Genomic DNA, 19,205 nt, shown 5'->3' on the forward strand with positions numbered 1-19,205 from the left:
TCGTGTTTCGGGACAACCCCGACTTTTCCCTATAATCGGACGATCTTGCTCGACCCGACTTTTGGAAAAGTCGGGTTTCACGAAACGAAACTCGACCATAAAAAAACAAAAGTCGCTCAACTCTACTTCTGTATATGGATTTTAAAAACACCAACAATAAATTAAAAAAAAAAAAAGTTTATAAAAATACATCTGCAGCCTTTTGTTCATTACATGTCATAAAAAAATCACAGCTTTTTGTTAAATACATGGCAGAACTATAATTCTGCCAATTTGGAAGAGTACATGTCACAACAAAGAAAATTCTGCAGGCATTGGTTTTGCAATATTACGTACCTTAATGTGACCAGTTGCCGTTCCTCAGGAGTAATCGCACGCCGGAGCTGCGTGTCCTGTCTCCGAATGGCTTCTTGGACCCGACCAAGCAAATCGTTAAAGCTTTGTTGGGACATCCGGGTACAATCTGTAAATTTCTCCAGGTTTGCCTGGAGCTCGCTGTAGAGGGTGTGGTATGCTCCATGGCTCTCCCGGAGTTCAATAATGGGATGTATCCACAAACGCCGCCGCTGCCGTCTTCGCTACCTCTTTCTCTCTCCCTCTGTTCATGGCAAGCAACTGTATAAGCCTGAGCCATCCTCATGTCCAGATCCAAGTCAAAGTACAGTTTTGGCCAAAAGTATTGACACCCCTGCAATTCTGTCAGATAATACTCGGTTTCTTTCTGAAAATGATTGCAAACACAAATTCTTTGGTATTATTATCTTCATTTAATTTGTCTTAAATGAAAAAACACAAAAGAGAATGAAGTAAAAAACAAAACATTGATCATTTCACACAAAACTCCAAAAATGGGCCAGACAAAAGTATTGGCACCCTCAGCCTAATACTTGGTTGCACAACCTTTAGCCAAAAACACTGCGACCAACCGCTTCCGGGAACCATCAATGAGTTTCTTACAATGCTCTGCTGGAATTTTAGACCATTCTTCTTTGGCAAACTGCTCCAGGTCCCTGATATTTTAAGGGTGCCTTCTCCAAACTGCCATTTTTAGATCTCTTCACAGGTGTTCTATGGGATTCAGGTCTGGACTCATTGCTGGCCACCTTAGAAGTCTCCAGTGCTTTGTCTCAAACCATTTTCTAGTGCTTTTTGAAGTGTGTTTTGGGTCATTGTCCTGCTGGAAGACCCATGACCTCTGAGGGAGACCCAGCTTTCTCACACTGGGCCCTACATTATGCTGCAAAATTTGTTGGTAGTCTTCAGACTTCATAATGCCATGCACACGGTCAAGCAGTCCAGTGCCAGAGGCAGCAAAGCAACCCCAAAACATCAGGGAACCTCCGCCATGTTTGACTGTAGGGACCATGTTCTTTTCTTTGAATGCCTCTTTTTTTCTCCTGTAAACTCTATGTTGATACCTTTGCCCAAAAAGCTCTACTTTTGTCTCATCTGACCAGAGAACATTCTTCCAAAACGTTTTAGGCTTTTTCAGGTAAGTTATGGCAAACTCCAGCCTGGCTTTTTTATGTCTCGGGGTAAGAAGTGGTGTCTTCCTGGGTCTCCTACCATACAGTCCCTTTTCATTCAGACGCCGACGGATAGTACGGGTTGACACTGTTGTACCCTCGGACTGCAGGGCAGCTTGAACTTGTTTGGATGTTAGTCGAGGTTCTTTATCCAACATCCGCACAATCTTGCGTTGAAATCTCTTGTCAATTTTTCTTTTCCGTCCACATCTAGGGAGGTTAGCCACAGTGCCATGGGCTTTACACTTCTTGATGACACTGCGCACGGTAGACACAGGAACATTCAGGTCTTTGGAGATGGACTTGTAGCCTTGAGACTGCTCATGCTTCCTCACAATTTGGTTTCTCAAGTCCTCAGACAGTTCTTTGGTCTTCTTTCTTTTCTCCATGCTCAATGTGGTACACACAAGGACACAGGACAGAGGTTGAGTCAACTTTAATCCATGTCAACTGGCTGCAAGTGTGATTTAGTTATTGCCAACACCTGTTAGGTGCCACAGGTAAGTTACAGGTGCTGTTAATTACACAAATTAGAGAAGCATCACATGATTTTTCGAACAGTGCCAATACTTTTGTCCACCCTCTTTTTTATGTTTGGTGTGGAATTATATCCAATTTCGCTTTAGGACAATTCTTTTTGTGTTTTTTTCATTTAAGACAAATTAAATGAAGATAATAATACCAAAGAATTTGTGTTTGCAATCATTTTCAGGAAGAAACTGAGTATTAACTGACAGAATTGCAGGGGTGTCAATACTTTTGGCCACAACCGTAAAAACTCTTCCAGCGCACATCCATGTTTCACAAGGCAAATGCAAGCAAATGTGAAGAATTCAGCTGTAAACAGAGTCTATATAAGGAATTTCCAAAAGACACGCCCACTGTTGTCCCATTGGTGGAGTGTGTTGCAAGAATTTTTCAAGGATTTTTTCTCCTGTGAAGTGACACCATTGTGCATAAAAAATGCAAACGCATGAAAAAGCGCTGCGATTTTTTGTCGTAATGCGCACAATAATGCTACAAAAAAAACGCAGCGTTTACAAGCATTTTCATGCACTTTTGACATGTGTTTCATGTGCACTCGATACGCTGTGCAAAAAGGCGCAAGTGTGAAAGTAGCCTAAAATAGGAAGATGGATGCTGAATAAAGTTTATGTGGAGATAGGTTTGTGACGCCACCTGTGGTATCCGGTCAGAAAGGGACCAACGCTGCAGTGCAGATCCTCTGGGACAGATGGTTTGGTGCAGCAGAGGTGTAATAGCTCACCACAGGCAGAGCTGTAGTCCCAGGGAAGATGAGAATAGATGTTGAGGTAGATGGTGCAGTGTTCAAGCACAGAGATGTAGCAGTGCTGAGAAGCGGACGCAGGAAGAAGGCAGAGACACAGCTGACTGCAGTTCCAAAGCATTACTCACTGTCACGATCCATGTTTGGATCTGTGGCAGATCCGGGCTCATATATAACCTTTTTTTTCTTTCAAGCCTCTGGCTTAATGTTAATTTTTGCACCCTGTGGCCACCGATGTTATTGCAACCTTAGTTGCTCTGCAAATGGGTTTTGGCTGCTGGGGTTACAACATGTTTAAATTAGCCAGCAGGTGTTACCATCCCCTCTCCTTCCTATAAAAGAGTGTCAGGTGCTCTGGATCACTGTTGGTGATACTGGTCATTTCCTAACTAACCTTGGAGGAGAGAGGAGCTATTTGGAGCAGTGCTTTGCAGCTCATCTGAGAGCCTTGGGTTTCAGCTGAAGCTGCGTCCGGGTGCCGTACTCTGCTGCCTCAGGAGCATTGGCAACAGAGAAAGTTAAGTTGTTTGTTTTCCCCTGTTCATTATTTTCCCTGGTGTTGTACTAGTACAGTGGTGGGACCAGTTTCCGCACTAGCCAGTTCCATAGTAAGGGATAGGTGCAGGGCTATTGAGGAACTGAGGTATCCTGGTCGTTGATAGGTTGAAAGAACGTGTATTGGGAACGTAAGGTGTGTTCAGGGACACAGCCTCAGGGAGTGCAGGAGGTGTCCACATCCCCGTTCCCTATTATAGGGCCCATCGTTGTAATTGTGTTCCCGGTGTCCCCTTGTCTTGTTGTTTTAGTTACCGACCGATCGACTGGTCACGTCACACAGGGCTAGTCACTACGTGACATTATCACCAACCTACCCGTTTTTTCTGGTGAGCCATGACCCAAATACAGGTCTCTGCCCTGCTGCTTCAACCCCTCATCGATGAACTTAGGGTGCTGTGTGGTGAGGTGGTGCAGCAGCTGCAGCAGTTGGTGTGGTTTGGGGCTTTGGTTCAGCTGCAGGCTCAACCAGAACCCAAGATATCTCTCCCTGACAGGTTTTCTGGATGGAGAGATAAATTCTTGGTTTTTCAGGAGGCCTGCAAGTTATACTTCAGGCTCTGTCCTCGTTCATCGGGGAGTGAGGAACAACGGATGGGAATCATTATGTCCCTTCCTAAGGGTGATCCCCTATCCTGGGCCTTCTCCCTGCCAGTCGATTCACCATTCCTACGATCAGTGGATGAGTTTTTTGCGGCATTGGCGCTGGTGTATGGTGATCCTGATGGCGTCTCCCTGGCGGAAACCCGACTCCGTAAGATCAAGCAGGGGGGTTGGCCTGCTGAGGAATACTGCTCAGAGTTTAGGAGGTGGGTCACTGACACACAGTGGAATGACGCTGCACTTAGGAGTCATTTTGTGCAGGGTCTGTCTCCAAAGTTGCAGGATACCCTGGTGCAATACGCCACCCCCAGGTCACTGGAGGCCGCCATGTCTCTTGCCATCAGGGTGGATAGACGCCTCAGGGAGAGACATACACCATATGTGTCTCCAATAGTCCTGGCTAGGGAGGAGGACACACCAGTGCGGACGGAGGAACCCACGCAGCTCGGAGTAGTTGATGCTAAAAAGGGGTTGCCTGCGGTTTGCCATGGTGTGAGGGCATGTTTTTCCTGTGGGCAGACTGGCCATTTTATAGGAGCCTGCCCAGGGCGTGCCAAACCTTCGGACGAACCCATGCAAGTAGGAGGAGCTAGTTTCCAAACATGTCACCTACGGTTCGTGGAGTGGTGGGGGCATGTTTTTACTGCGGGCAGACTGATCATGTCCTCAAAGCCTGCCCAGCACGCGCCAAATCATCTGTACCAGCTAAGAAGCCGCGTTCCTCTGGTTGTGTGGAGGGAGACGACCAGGGAGTGTATATTTCCTCCATTTTGTCCTCTCAGAATACTTTATCAGCTGAAGTGGTGTTTGGCGGGGTACTTGAGGGCATATTGGTGATTATAGACAGTGGAGCAGGAGTCAATTCGGTGGACGCCCACTTTGTCCAGACTCATGGCCTGAGGTGTAGGACGCTAGCCAATCCCCTAAGCGTCCAGGCCATTGACTCTGCCCCACTGAGCCAAGGGAGGTTGACCCAAGTCGTGGATAACATGCATCTGCGTATAGGGACTCATCATGAAGAGTCCCTGTCATGCTACTTCTTGGGGGGAATGCCAGCACCTATCGTTTTAGGCCTCCCTTGGTTGAAAAAACACAACCCGGTAATTGATTGGTGGTATAGGGAAGTAGTCGGCTGGGGTCAGTCGTGTGAGGGCTGCTGCCTGGGGGCTACTGTCTCTGCCGACTTTCTTCAACCGTCCCCTTCTTCTCCAGTGGGGGCAGCAGAGGTGCTGCCACGGAGTTGGGGCAAGTCTCAACCCTCGCCATTGGCCAACCCTGAGAGGCGGAGTCCTCGTGGGAGGAGGGGTCGGAGGAGGGTGGTGGTTCTCTCTGTGAATTGCGGGGGTGTAAGTGTGGTGACACAGGGGGATGCCTCTGCTGTCAGTCCTGTAAAGAGTTCACCGTCTTTTGGCAAACGTGTGTGTGGCAATAAACGTTCAGATCCGGACCTGTGTGTGAACGAGTATGTATGGGTGGCCACCAAAAACATCCAGTGGAAGTGTGTTGCTGGGGTCTGGAGTTCTCGGGTGATCGGGCCGTATCGGGTGTCGGCCATCCTCGGCCCGGGGACTTACCAGCTGGAGTTACCCCAAAATATGCCCATACACAACTTGTTCCCCAGGTAGGCGGTCTGGAGATTTGTGGTGCCTCTGGAGCATACATTGCCATTTCCATCTGCCCATGTTTTGCATAAACCTGAGAGTCAGGTGGTTGCTGAAGTGAACTCTGGTGGATCTGGGCATCCTCACTGTAGGTGGTTTTCCGGTGAGGTGCGGTGTTGAGGGTCGAGAGGCCCCTCATTGAAGGGGGGGTACTGTCACGATCCATGTTTGGATATGTGGCAATTCCGGGCTCATATATAACCTTTTTTTTCTTTCAAGCCTCTGGCTTAATGTTAGTTTTCTCTCCCGGTGGCCACCGATGTTATTGCAACCTCAGTTGCTCTGCTAATGGGTTTTGCCCCCGGTGGCCGCTGGGGTTACTACACGTTTAAATTAGCCAGCAGGTGTTACCATCCCCTCTCCTTCCTATAAAAGGGTGTCAGGTGCTCTGGATCACTGTTGGTGATACTGGTCATTTCCTAACTAACCTTGGAGGAGAGAGGCGCTATTTGGAGCAGTGCTTTGCAGCTCATCTGAGAGCCTTGGGTTTCAGCTGAAGCTGCGTCCGGGTGCCGTACTCTGCTGCCTCAGGAGCATTGGCAACAGAGAAAGCTAAGTTGTTTGTTTTCCCGTTGATTATTTTCCCTGGTGTTATATTAGTACAGTGGTGGGATGTGTCCACATTAGCCAGTTCCCTAGTAAGGGATAGGTGCAGGGCTAGTGAGGGACTGAGGTATCCTGGTTGGCGACAGGTTGAAAGAACCTGTATAGGGAATGTGAGGAGTGTTCAGGGACACAGCCTCAGGGAGTGCAGGAGGTGTCCCCGTTCCCTATTATAGGGCCCACCATTGTAATTGTGTTCCCGGTGTCCCCTTATTTGTCGTGTTGTTTTAGTTACCGACCAATCGGCTGGTCGCGTCACACAGGGCAAGTCACTACGTGACACTCACGTTTCTGACATACACAGGTGCCCGCTTCAGTGCCATGTTCTCCAGGTGAGGGGCTCAGCCAACTCCCAGGCAGATGGAGTACACCCTTCCAGCACTCCCTTCCATGTGCATTTTCTGAACATCTCCTTACTAGCGCTAATCTGAAGTACTTGTAGTTTTGAATTACACTCAAGCTCTTCTTTCTTGCTGTTACTTAGAACTCCACTTGCATGACAGGCAGCTGTATCCTACTTCGGGGACTCCTTACAATCATGTCCCGGCTCACGCACGTTGCTGCCATGTCGAGTCTTAGGTGGGAATAAAGTGGTCACAACTTCTATTCCTCCGGTTTCTGCTGTAGAACCATTAGAATTCACACAGCCTTGGATACTGGTGCCTGACCTTTGGCGCTTAAACTTAGGGAAGGGCTCTGCTCTAGCCCCAGTCCCCAGTTCTCTCCTCCTCACGTTCCGTCCTTTCCTATCTTTCTTCTAGAGAACTGATCCTTCTGTTTCACTCTCCTTTCCTTCCGAGCAGCTCCATCTTACAGGAGGCTGCTACATAAACGTCCTCTCACTACTTCCCCCTGTGGGGAACTGTTCCTAACTTCCTATCAGTTTTCCCTCCTTCTCTAATGCAAACTGAACTCCACCCACTTCCCCGCACCCTTCATGAACCAAGCTGGGGTCATAGAGGGTGCCCTGCTGTTCTAAGGTTTCCGTGCTGGGTGCAGGTGCTGGAGTCTGGTCAGGTGTCCCCAGCTTACCTGGAGAGTGGGATACTACACCTCAGGAGGAGGTGTAGTACCTCTGTGGCGCCACACCATCTGCTCTCGACGCATTTCCTCTAATATAGATTCATCATGAGAGTCACATGTAATGAGAGGGCTCACCATCCCCTCTGTGGCACCTTGTCACTGCTGTGTCATGTAGTTTCCTATATCGGAGGAAACGTGTCAAGAGCAGATAGCGCACCGACAACTTATCCTGGACCTGACAGGCTGAGCATTGGACCCACACCAGGGGTACCTGTAGGACAGGATTATATAACCCCTAGAAACTACAGTCATGGTCAGAATGTTCCGATTCTTTTAAAATGGTATTATAACGCTCACCTTCTAATGGGGGGATATATAACTGTCATAAGTGTTGGTGGTCAGGCAAGGCACAGATTGCATCGATTTACGGAGCAGTGACAGCTGCCCCCCACACCATCAACGCACCACTAGCAGAGTGCACAGTTTGCAAAAACTGGCTGTCTTTTCTGCTGCAACATATCCTAATGGTAAAAATCCCCACCTTTACTGGCTGTCTTTTCTGCTACATATGACCTGCAATATATTTTAATGAACTGTGCTTACTGAATAATTGATATAATTCATCTGTTGCATTGTTCTCAGTACTCACTGTCATATATCCATGGGGGGTGGTCAGTCTAGATGTTATCTGATGGAAGGTGCTATAGCATATAGATGTAGCCAGGCCCAATGTCTCTGTTTATCTACCCCCCTGGTGTGCTGGCTCCAGCTGCCAAATTATCCCAAAACAGCTGCCACAATCCATCTCTCATGACCCTGTATTGGGGCCTATAAATTTAGAATCATTCTAAGGGGGCACGCATGTATGGGGGCAGCACGCATTCAGCAAGGCATCACATTAGTTAAGCATCAAGCAAAAGGCAGTTATTCCATGGCAGTTAATCAGGGCAGGAGTCAGGTAGCCCACAATTTGTACTCCCTTTTAGCCATGTGCTTTATTTCTATCCTCCTGTGCTCCTTTGCCATCCACATTCACCGCCCCATCCCCCTCCATCACAACTCATACACATCAGCCCCTCTATACTTTCCTCTCCCATGTACAGCTCTCTTGCACTTCTCACCTTCCTGAAAAACCTCAGCCCATCTTGCCCAAACGCATCACACAAAAATCTTCTTACAATTGCAATAACTACTTGCTCTTTATCTTCCTACTCCTACTGATTTCAGGGGACATCTCCTCCAACCCTGGTCCACCATCCCCCAACCTCAACCCCTACCCTACCTCATATCAAAACCATAATAATCTTATTAATATTTCTCGCACTCCCTCATCTCCTTCCTTCCATTGTGCCCTCTGGAATCCACAGTCTGTATGTAACACGCTTTCTTTCCTGCACAATTACTTTCTGAACAACTCTCTGAATCTGTTGGCCCTCACTGAAACCTGGATCCAGGATTCTGACACTGTCTCCCCTGCTACCATTTCCCATGGTGGCCTACAATTCTCCCATTCCCCGAGACCCACAAACAGACCTGGTGGTGGAGTCGGCATACTCCTGTGCCCACAATGCACTTTCCAGGTCATCCCCCAGTTCCATCACTCTCATTCCCTTCTTTTGAGGTCCACACCATCAAGCTCTTCCATCCCCTCTCCCTCAGAGTAGTGGTCATATATCGGCCCCCAGACATACCCACCCAGTTCCTTGACCACTTCTCTGCCTGGCTGCCGCACTTCATGTCCTCAGAACTACCAAACCTTATCCTGGAAGACTTCAACATCCCCATTGACAACCCCACTTCCACATCTGCATCCCAGCTTCTATCACTAGCCACTTCTCTAGGCCTCTCACAGCGCAACCTCTGAGACACACAAGGACGGTAACACCCTTGACCTGGTCTTTGTCCAGCTCTGATCAATCTCCTACCTAAATAACTCACCGCTTCCCCCCTCTGACCATAACATTCTCTCCACGCTCACAAATCCTCGCCCACAACAGCACACTCCTACCTACCACACATTTAGAAATCTACGAGCCATTAACCCTCAGACACTCTCAGACTCCCTACAGTCATCCCTGTCCAGAATCTCCTCTTTTTCCTGTCCTGATCCGGCTGCTCATCACTACAACAACACTCTTAGAAGCACCCTTGACCAAGTAGCGCCCCTCACCCTCAGAACCTCCAAACACAGAGTAAAACAGCCCTGGCTCACATCACAAACTCGACTTCTCCAGCGATGCTCTAGGAGTGCTGAACGCTTATGGAGGAAAACCCGCACACCAGAAGACTTCATCCACTTCAAATTTATGTTAAGAACCTATAACTCTGCCCTTCACCTCACCAAACAGACCTACTATACCACCCTAATCTCCTCACTAGCCAACAACCCCAAGAAACTTTTTGACACCTTTCACTCCCTCCTCAGGCCAAAAGCACAAGCCCCTATCACAGACATTTGTGCTGATGACCTAATCTCCCACTTTATAGAGAAAATAGGTAATATCCGTCAGGAAATCTGCTCCCAACCACCAAGTGCTCGCTTTCCACATTTGATCCCATCACAGAAGAGGAAGTCTCCAGACTCCTCTCTTCTTCTCGTCCGACTACATGCACTACCGACCCCATTCCCTCACATCTCCTCCAGTCTCTCTCTCCAGTCGTCACAACTCACCTAACTACAATCTTTAATCTCTCCCTCTCCTCGGGCATTTTCCCATCCTCCTTCAAACACTCTATCGTTACTCCATTATTAAAGAAACCAGCTCTCGACCCATCCTGCACAAACAACTACAGACCAGTCTCCAATCTCCTCTTCATCTCTAAACTTTTGGAGCTCCTAGTCTACTCCCGCCTTACCCATTACTTCTCCACTCACTCCTTCCTAGACCCTTCACAGTCTGGCTTCTGCCCCTACATTCAACTGAAACTGCACTCCTCAAAGCTACCAATGACCTTCTGACAGCAAAATGTAACGGTGACCACTCTCTGCTCATTCTTCTCGACCTTTCTGCAGCTTTCTACACTGTTGACCACCGTCTCATTAAGGACATCGCTCTCTCCTCGTTCTCTTCCTATCTTTCTGACCGCTCCTTCAGTGTTTTGTTTGCTGGCTCTGCGTCATCTCCTCTTCCTCTCGCTGTCGGGGTACCTCAGGGCTTAGTCCTTGGCCCCTTTCTCTTCTCTCTCTACACGACCCCAATTGGACAGATCATCAGCAGATTTGGCTTTCAGTACCATCTTTATGCTGATGACACACAACTATACACGTCATCCCCTGACCTTACCCCCGCTGTACTACAGAATGCCAGTGACTGTCCGCAGTCTCCAACATCATGTCCGCTCTCTATCTGAAACTCAACCTTTCCAAAACTGAACTTCTTCTGCTACTGCCATCTACTAACCTCCCTAAATCTGACATTTCCCTCTTCGTGGGTGGCACCATAATAACACCTCGGCAGCAGGCGCGCTGTCTGGGTGTTATGTTTGACACCAATCTCTCCTTCACATCCCATATACAATTTCTTGCCCACTCTTGCTGCTTACACCTATAGAACATTTCTAGAATCTGCCTTTTCTCACCATGGAAACAACAAAAACCCTCACTGTCGCATTGATCCACCCCCGCAACACTCTATTAATTGGCCTCCCCGCAACTCGACTTTCCCCTCTCCAGTCCATACTTAATGCAGCAGACAGGGTCATCCATCTGGCTAATCAGTAGTCGGATGCGTCCTCTCTTTGACAGTCCTTACATTAGCTGCCCATTCATTATATGATCCAATTCAAAGTACTTGTTCTCACCCACAAAGCTCTCCACAGTGCAGCACCCCACTATATCTCCTCCCTCATTTCTGTCTATCAGCCTAACCGACTGCTGCGCTCTGCAAACCACTTTCGACTAACCTCTGCAATAATCTGTACCTCCCACTCCCGACTCCAAGACTTCTCCTACGCTGCGCCAATCCTCTGGAATGCTCTACTCCAAGAAATTAGGACTATCCACAATTTGCATAGTTTTAGGCGCTCCCTCAAAATACATTTGCTCAGAGCAGCCTATGACGTTCCCTAATCAAAGTCATTTTATGCGTAAGTGTGTGTGTAGCTAATTCACTATCTCCATCCATCCCTAACTCTCTCAAGATGGCTGGACTACCATTGTAAATACACACCTGTACTTTGTATCTCCCCCACCTCATTGTAGTTTGTAAGCTCTCACGAGCAGGGTCGTCTTATTTTGCTTTGATTATTGTATTGTTAATGTTGCTACTTATGACTTGTGTTTTGAAACTGTTAAACTGTAAAGCGCTGTGGAATATGTTGGTGCTATATAAATAAAGATTATTATTATTATTATTATTATTATTATTATAAAAAAAGGGTCAGTAATGATACCCGTTAAGGGAAGAAACATGAATTACCCTAAAAACTATGTCTAAGTGGCTGCATAGTTTGCTTCTGCACTGCTTTTTGGGGGCATTTTAAGCCTAGAAGTGTTCCATTCCATGGTGGTCTTGAATATATTTTAAAGAGACAGATTAAAAGTTAATTTTTATATATCACTCATTTGCTATTGCACAAAACAAATAATTCCAATTAAGACTATATGCAAAGCTTCTGCAATTCAAGGGGAAAAAATCAACTCTAGCACCACTTTCCCTTGACTGCAGTTTGGTTAAAAAATGCAAATGATTTTGGTAGGATAGATTGGAGGTACTTTGTGAATGACAAAATGACATACGTGGGGAGTTTATCCTCAAAGGAAGTAACATATATTGTGCTGAGCATCCACATCAATTAGGAACAAGAGAGGAAAAAAAAGTGATCCAGCTTGAGACAGAGGCGGCTGCAACTTTACAAAGCTTTATTGGACAACTTAAAAATATGTTAGTTCTTTAAAAATGTCTCCATAGCAAACACCGAGCACACCAGTGAGGAGGATCAACGCATTTCAACTAAAGAGTCTTAGATCATGACTAAGACTCTTTAGTTGAAATGCGTTGATCCTCCTCACTGGTGTGCTCGGTGTTTGCTATGGAGACATTTTTAAAGAACTAACATATTTTTAAGTTGTCCAATAAAGCTTTGTAAAGTTGCAGCCTCCTCTGTCTCAAGCTGGATCACTTTTTTTTTCTCTTCTTCACAAGGTTGGCACACACTGTTGGTGGTATGTTGGCCAATTCCTCCATGCAGATCTCCTTTAGAGAGCAGTGATATTTAGGGCCTGTCGCTGAGAAACATGGACTTTCCAATCCCTCCAAAGGTTTCCTATGACGTTAAGATCTGGAGACTGGCTAGGCCACTCCAGGACCTTCATATGCTTCTTACGAAGCCACTCCTTCATTACCCTGGCGGTGTGCTTGGGATCATTATCATGCTGAAAGACCCAGCCACGTTTCATCTTCAATGCCCTGGCTGATGGAAGAAGGTTTGCACTTAAAATCTCACGATACATGGCCCCATTCATTCTTTCATGTACACGGATTAGTCGTCCTGGTCCCTTTGCAGAGAAACAGCCCCAAAGCATGATGTTTCCACCCCCATGCTTCACAGTAGGTATGGTGTTCTTTGGATGCAACTCAGCATTCTGTCTCCTCCAAACACGATGAGTTTTGTTTCTACCAAACAGTTCTACTTTGTTTCATGAGACCATATGACATTCTCCCAATACTCTTCTGGATAATCCAAATGCTCTCTAGCAAACTTCAGACGGGCCCGGACATGTAATGGCTAAGCAGGGGGACACGTCTGGAACTGGAGGAACTGAGTCCCTGGCGGCGTAGTGTGTAACTGATGGTAGCCTTTGTTACAATGGTCCAAGCTCTATGCAGGTCATTCACTAGGTCCCTCGTGTGGTTCTGGGATTTTTGCTCACCGTTCTTGTGATTATTTTGAACCCATGGTGTGAGATCTTGCTTGGAGCCCCAGATCGAGGGAGATTATCAGTGGTTTTGTATGTCTTCCATTTTCTTATTATTGCTCCCACAGTTGATTTCATCACACCCAGCTGCTTGCTTATTCAGATTCAGTCTTCCCAGCCTGGTGCAGGGCTACAATTTTGCTTCTGGTGTCACTCGACAGCTCTTTGGCCTTCACCATAGTGGAGTTTGGAGTGTGACTGTTTGAGGTTGTGGACAGGTGTGTTTTATACTGATAACAAGTTCAAACAGGTGCAATTACTACAGGTGATGAGTGGAGGACAGAGGAGCCTCGTAGAGAAGAAGTTACAGGTCTGTGACAGGCAGAAATCTTGCATGTTTTTAGGTGACCAAATGCTTATTTTCACCATAATTTGAAAAATAAATCCTGCCAAATCCGACAAGGTGATTTTCTGGGTTTGTTTTCTCACTTTGACTCTCATAGTCGTGGTCTACCTATGATGTCAATTACAGGCCTCTCTCATGTGTTGAAGTGGTAGAACTTGTACATTTGGTGGCTGACTAAATACCTTCTTCCCCACTGTATAAGGAAGTTGGAGCTCTGACTTACTCCTGCATCTACTAGGACCGGTAGCCATGCTGTTTGTCTTGGATTTCCTGATTCCTGGATGTGATTTGCTAACTTTTATCTTTATTTCAGTATCCTTCCAAGAAACAACCACCGTGATGACTTTACCTATTGTCGGGACAGCTTATGATGACATCACTACGTTTCTTAGCACCATACAAAAAATAACAGAAACCACAACCAGCAGCGATACTACCCCTACACCAACACCTACAAGGCATTCCTCCATCACTGACGCCTCCACCACAAGCACAACCACATCAAGTGTCCCCAGTACAACCACCATGAGTAAGACAAGTAAGTATCACTGGATTTTTCTCCATGTAACCGAACGCTATTAAATTATTGCTGCCCCTTGTGGACGTATTAGAAACTGCAGCGGAATATAATCTGTGACCATGTGAAGGAGAAGATGAAGACCCCAGCAATCTGCTGTAATCTAGGGCAAAAAATCAGAATCTGTTAATTCTCCATCATATTGTTTTTTGCTTTACTGTGTTAACTACTTGGTATAATTGACACGTTATCTTCAATTCTTCATTAACAAGTTCATATGGGTTTTTCTTTTATTCTACCTCTTTTTCCACAATTACATCAATTTTTATGAAATTACTTGTTTTTTTTGGTGTTTCCGGATTTTAAGAGCCATTACTTTTTTATTTAGCCATTGACGTACCTTTATGTTTTTATTTTGTGGGACAAGCTGTATTTGTTATTGTTATCATTTTGGTATATGTACCGCTTTTGGGAGGGGGTTGGGACAAGGATGATTAAAAGAAAACAATTCTGGTATTGTTTTACTTTTTATTATGCAATTCATTATATGGGATAAAGAATATGCTAGTTTTTAATTTTGGGTTGCATTAGTTCCATAGGGTAAGTAGACCAGCATCTAATGCTATAAAGGGGGTTGGGGCATTTTTATGTTTCTGGCTGCCATACGAGCTGAAAAGTTGCGAATCCTGGATGGAATGTGTCACCGAGATGCCTAGCCTCAGTGATGTGGAGCCCGGAGAGCAGGTTCCAACACAAATAGTTCTAAGAGGTTTTTAATGGGCCTGGATTTTGGGTCCCGGTTGTAGGAGTGGCCGCTAGAGCTGGATGGGACTGGCTGTTCCTATACTTCCAGTTCCAGGCATTGGAAAAACCTATTTAAGGCAGGTAGCTCCCATACCTCCAGTTGCAGGCCTTGTAATGGCCTGTTCAAGGCAATTTAACTTCCTCTTCAGGGTCTGTGTGTGGCAGGAGGGGAAGACTCTAATGGTATTAGTCTCTGCCACAAATTGAGAGTATGGACTTTAACTGGAGTCAGTGAGCCTGTATTTGCTCGTGCATGAACTGTTTATTTTTATGCTATACCTTCGTGCCCAGAAAACAGCTGGGAGCTGTTTTGTTATGATTCCGCTGAAATTTTTGGCTGCAATAAACTTCACCTATTTGGACACGACCGCATTGACTTTGTAAACCTGGGGAGAATTGGTGAAGAATGCAAGCACAAAGGTATAACCTAAAATAAATAAGAGTTCATGCAGCAGCAAATACGGGCTCCACCATTCAGGTTACAGTCCACACCTTCAGTCTCTAGCTAAGATTAGCAACCATTGGAGTCCTTAACTGCTCTCACACACAGACCCTGAATGATGCAGCTGAGCTGTGATAAATAAGCCATTCCACTGGAACTGGAGGTATGGTAACGGCCAGTCCCACCCAGCTGTACTGTTCATTCCTAAAACCTGGACCCAGTTCTGGGCCTATTAAAAGCCTCTAAACACAATCCGTGCTTGAGCCAGCTCTCGGGTTTCACACCACTGAGGCTAGGCACCTCGGTGACACATACACGCCATCTAGGACTTGTCCAGCTGCATCCTTACAGAACCAATCAGCTCCCAGGGAGATTGAGGGAACAGCTTCCTTCTGTATAACCGCTTAGATGCCGTGATGCAGTGCTGACATCAACATCTAGGTGGTTAAGCAGCTGGGATCTGAGCTATCTCTAATCTCAGCCATTGCAGCAGGAGCTCCTGAGCCCCAGCTGGGCAAGTGCACTAAATGTAAGGTTGCTGAGGAGATAATGACTTTCTCTCTATTCAGGGCTTTAAGGGGCTGAAAAAAATTTACTGTAAAAAAAAGTCCACGTTAGAAAGAGGCCATTTTCTAGCCATTTTGTTGGGATCCCAGCTGAACAAATGTCAACTGCACACAGTGGTAATGTAATAAATTTTATTTTTGCAATATTCATGCAGGCGTACAGTATATTAACTAATATCTGAAAATATTCCTGTAATTTAATGCAATACCACTCCTGACCACATGGTGTGCTGTTAAGGGTAAATTTCTCCATTAGTCACATAGAATACAGAGGCTTGTCTACAGTAATGCCGTGGAGCTGCCTAATGTGCCCTTTTGTGTCGCCTAATGATGAAAACCATGACACAGGTTTTATCTATAGATCTATGAAATGTAATCAAATTTTGGAATCCATCTAGTTTTTATTTTTTATAAATTATCTCAGCTGAATGTTTTCTCTTTTTCTCCCATTTAGCTGTATGTATGAATGGAGGAACCTATGACGGTATTAAATGTATTTGTCCTGAGTATTATTATGGACTATTATGTGACTTCATCACTGGTGAACTGCCTTTGGGTAAGTGTTATGGGTACAGCATTCATGTCCATTGTATTGCTGGTAACACACAGATCTACCTCTCCGGACCCGATATCACCTACTTCCTATCCAGAATCCCACAATGTCTGTCCGCTATCTCATTCTTCTTCTATGTTAGATTTCTAAAACTTAACATGGACAAATCAGAATTGGCAACCTTTCCCCCATCTCACTCAACCCCCCCAACAGACCGATCCATCAAAGTCAATGGTTGCTTACTGTCCCTAGTCCCGCAAGCTCAATGCCTTCGGGTATCCCTAGACTCTGCTCTTTCCTTCACACCACTTATCGACGCCCTTTCCACTTCCTGCCGACTTCAACTCAAAAATATTTCCAAGATCCACACATTCCTTAATCAAAAGTCTGCAAAAATACTAGTGCATGCCCTCCGCATCTCCCTTCTAACACTCTCGCACCCCTCCATCTATCCTAAACTCTGCTGCCTGACTAATACACCTGTCCCCCCACTATTCCCCAGCACCTCTTCTCTGTCAATCCCTTCACTGGTTCCCCATTGCCCAGAAACTCTACTTCAGAAGCCTAACCATACAAAGCCATCCACTTGCAAAGAGGAATAAGACCGGCACAGCCGTGCGTTAATAGTCCGTAATGCACAGGGGTTATTTTTGGCGTTGAGATATACCTGCTCCGGGATTACTTTGGCGCTCACGTGTCAAGAAGATCACAATGACCAAGAGTTGGATGCGTAATCAGAAAGATGGTTATCACTTACCGTCCCTTTAAAAAAAAATCCTTTATTCTGGAGTCACATGAAACAGCAGAGGCAGGAGAGGATGATGTGGACAGAACGTCAGGTCGACGGCCGTTTCACGCAGGTATGCGCTTCTACGGGTTCCTGGGTGAAAAAGAAGTGACGGGGCTCATATACCGGTAAAAGTTGCAGAGCCACCCCACTCCAGAAGTCATCCAGAATCAAAGGAGACTACAATCCACCCACTACACCTTAGACTTACAACCACACAAAAATACAAATAGTTAAAAAAACACTTTGTGTGCAGATATAAAAATAGGTGAACAGACATTATCGGATCATAGAAAAGCAGACATATCGATTTTATCATTAAAACCCACTGAACCCTGCTCTCGTGTGCGCAGGATCCATTCAGCTTCTCTCCTAATAGCCTGTGGTGATCCTCTCCATGGACCGGTAATTTGACCCGTTCAATCCCCGCAAAGCTTTAGATCACAGGATTCCCATCATGATAATCATTGACATGTTTAATTAATCTGAGAGCACCTTTCCCTCACTGTATGGAATTAAAGTGCTCTCTGATGTGAACAAATAGAGGTCGGATAGTTTTACCAATATAGAGAAATCTGCAAGGGCAGAAAATGACATAAACCGTGTGACAGGTGTGGAACACAAAGTAAAATCACGAACCTTATGTTTTACCCCTCCTATATTGAGCTCCTTAGATGTCAAATGATATGGGCAAAATGAACAGTGTCCAGATTTAAAATTCCCCTCCGGGATGCTATCCTCTAACCAATTGCTTGATTTCGTTTTTATATTGTTCTGTACTTATATATCTTTAAGATTAGTCATTCGCCTGTTAGAAATCAAAGGTCCCATGACACAATTTCCGCAATCCCTTCTTCTTTTTCTAGCATGTGTCAATGTTTATTGATCATTGCTCTAATTTGTCTATCCATAGGGCCGTAGGTAAAACTGAAAATATATCTCCTGCCCTTATTTCTAACATGTAGAACTTGGTTTAATCGCGTTGGTCCAACTAGTGTGAGGTGAAACGGAAGGAGAGGGGGAGGGATTTGCTTTATCAAGAGCTGCATCTAGCAGAGATCTCAGGTATCCTCTATCCATAAATCTTTTATAGAGATCTGAAGATTGCTATTAATTCTCTTTAACCTCAGAAATTGGCTAAATTGGTAAAGATTTTTTAACGTGCCGGATGGGCACTATTATAATGTAAGAGGGAATTTGCGAATAAAGGCTTCCGGAACACTTCTGTTGTTAGATTTCCCTGGTCTACTGATACTAATACATCTAAAGATTCTAATTGTGATCCCCCAAAATTCGACGTGGACCTACCGTGGACAACCTGTCTCCTTCATACATCTGTGACCTCGTCTCCCGGTACTTACCTGCACGCAACCTCTGATCCTCACAAAATCTCCTTCTCTACTCCCCTCTCATTTCCTGTTCCCAGAATAATAGATTTCTCCTGTAGGTCCCATCTACTCTGGAATTCTCTATCCCAACATGTCAGTCTCTCGCCTACATGGAAATCTTCAAAAGGAACCTGAAGAACCACCTGTTACGCCCAGCTGTGGTGCACGTAGATTTGTTGGCCGACGGTGCCAGAAGATCTGGCCTACCCAGGAAGGGGCATAACTAAGCAGCTATCTTGTTGTTCATTGGAGCCTCTAGTGGTGAGGTCAGGCTTGTGTGGCAGGTAGCCCCCAGGTACTACTCCTTGGTAGAACCAGGTACTGCAGCTGCTGACCCCAAGGGTCAGGTACGCTGACACTACTTTAGGGTTTAATTCAGGCATGCCGGTCTAGAATTCAGGATCAGGGTTCATGCACTAGCTGCACTGGGACCAGGGGACTTTGGAAACTCTCCGCCGAACTGGAGCCTCCACTTGCCATGGATACAGTCACAGTCATCTGCTGAGAGGTAATACTTCTGCCAAGGGCAACCATCCCTACTGACCCATGGTTTTGGAGTTTAAGCTTCACTGGACAAAGACCATCAGAATGTTCCACACAACCGCAGAGATACCTCAATCCTATCT

At 45.8% G+C, this 19,205-nt stretch overlaps 1 protein-coding gene across 1 annotated transcript in view; it reads left to right on the top strand.

Moving 5' to 3' along the window:
- The window catches only part of LOC141074128 (uncharacterized), a 59,907-nt gene that overhangs the window by 17,782 nt on the left and 22,920 nt on the right, over window positions 1-19,205 (top strand). The window contains exons 2-3 of the mRNA XM_073561658.1: window positions 13,836-14,060; window positions 16,306-16,407. Of these exons, the coding sequence (XP_073417759.1) occupies window positions 13,836-14,060; window positions 16,306-16,407 (327 nt within the window). The remainder of the gene's footprint in view (window positions 1-13,835; window positions 14,061-16,305; window positions 16,408-19,205) is intronic.

The sequence above is a fragment of the Dendrobates tinctorius genome, unplaced genomic scaffold (genome assembly GCF_039654945.1).
Source record: "Dendrobates tinctorius isolate UK_male_01 unplaced genomic scaffold, ASM3965494v1 ptg000324l, whole genome shotgun sequence".
Lineage (NCBI taxonomy): Eukaryota > Metazoa > Chordata > Amphibia > Anura > Dendrobatidae > Dendrobates > Dendrobates tinctorius.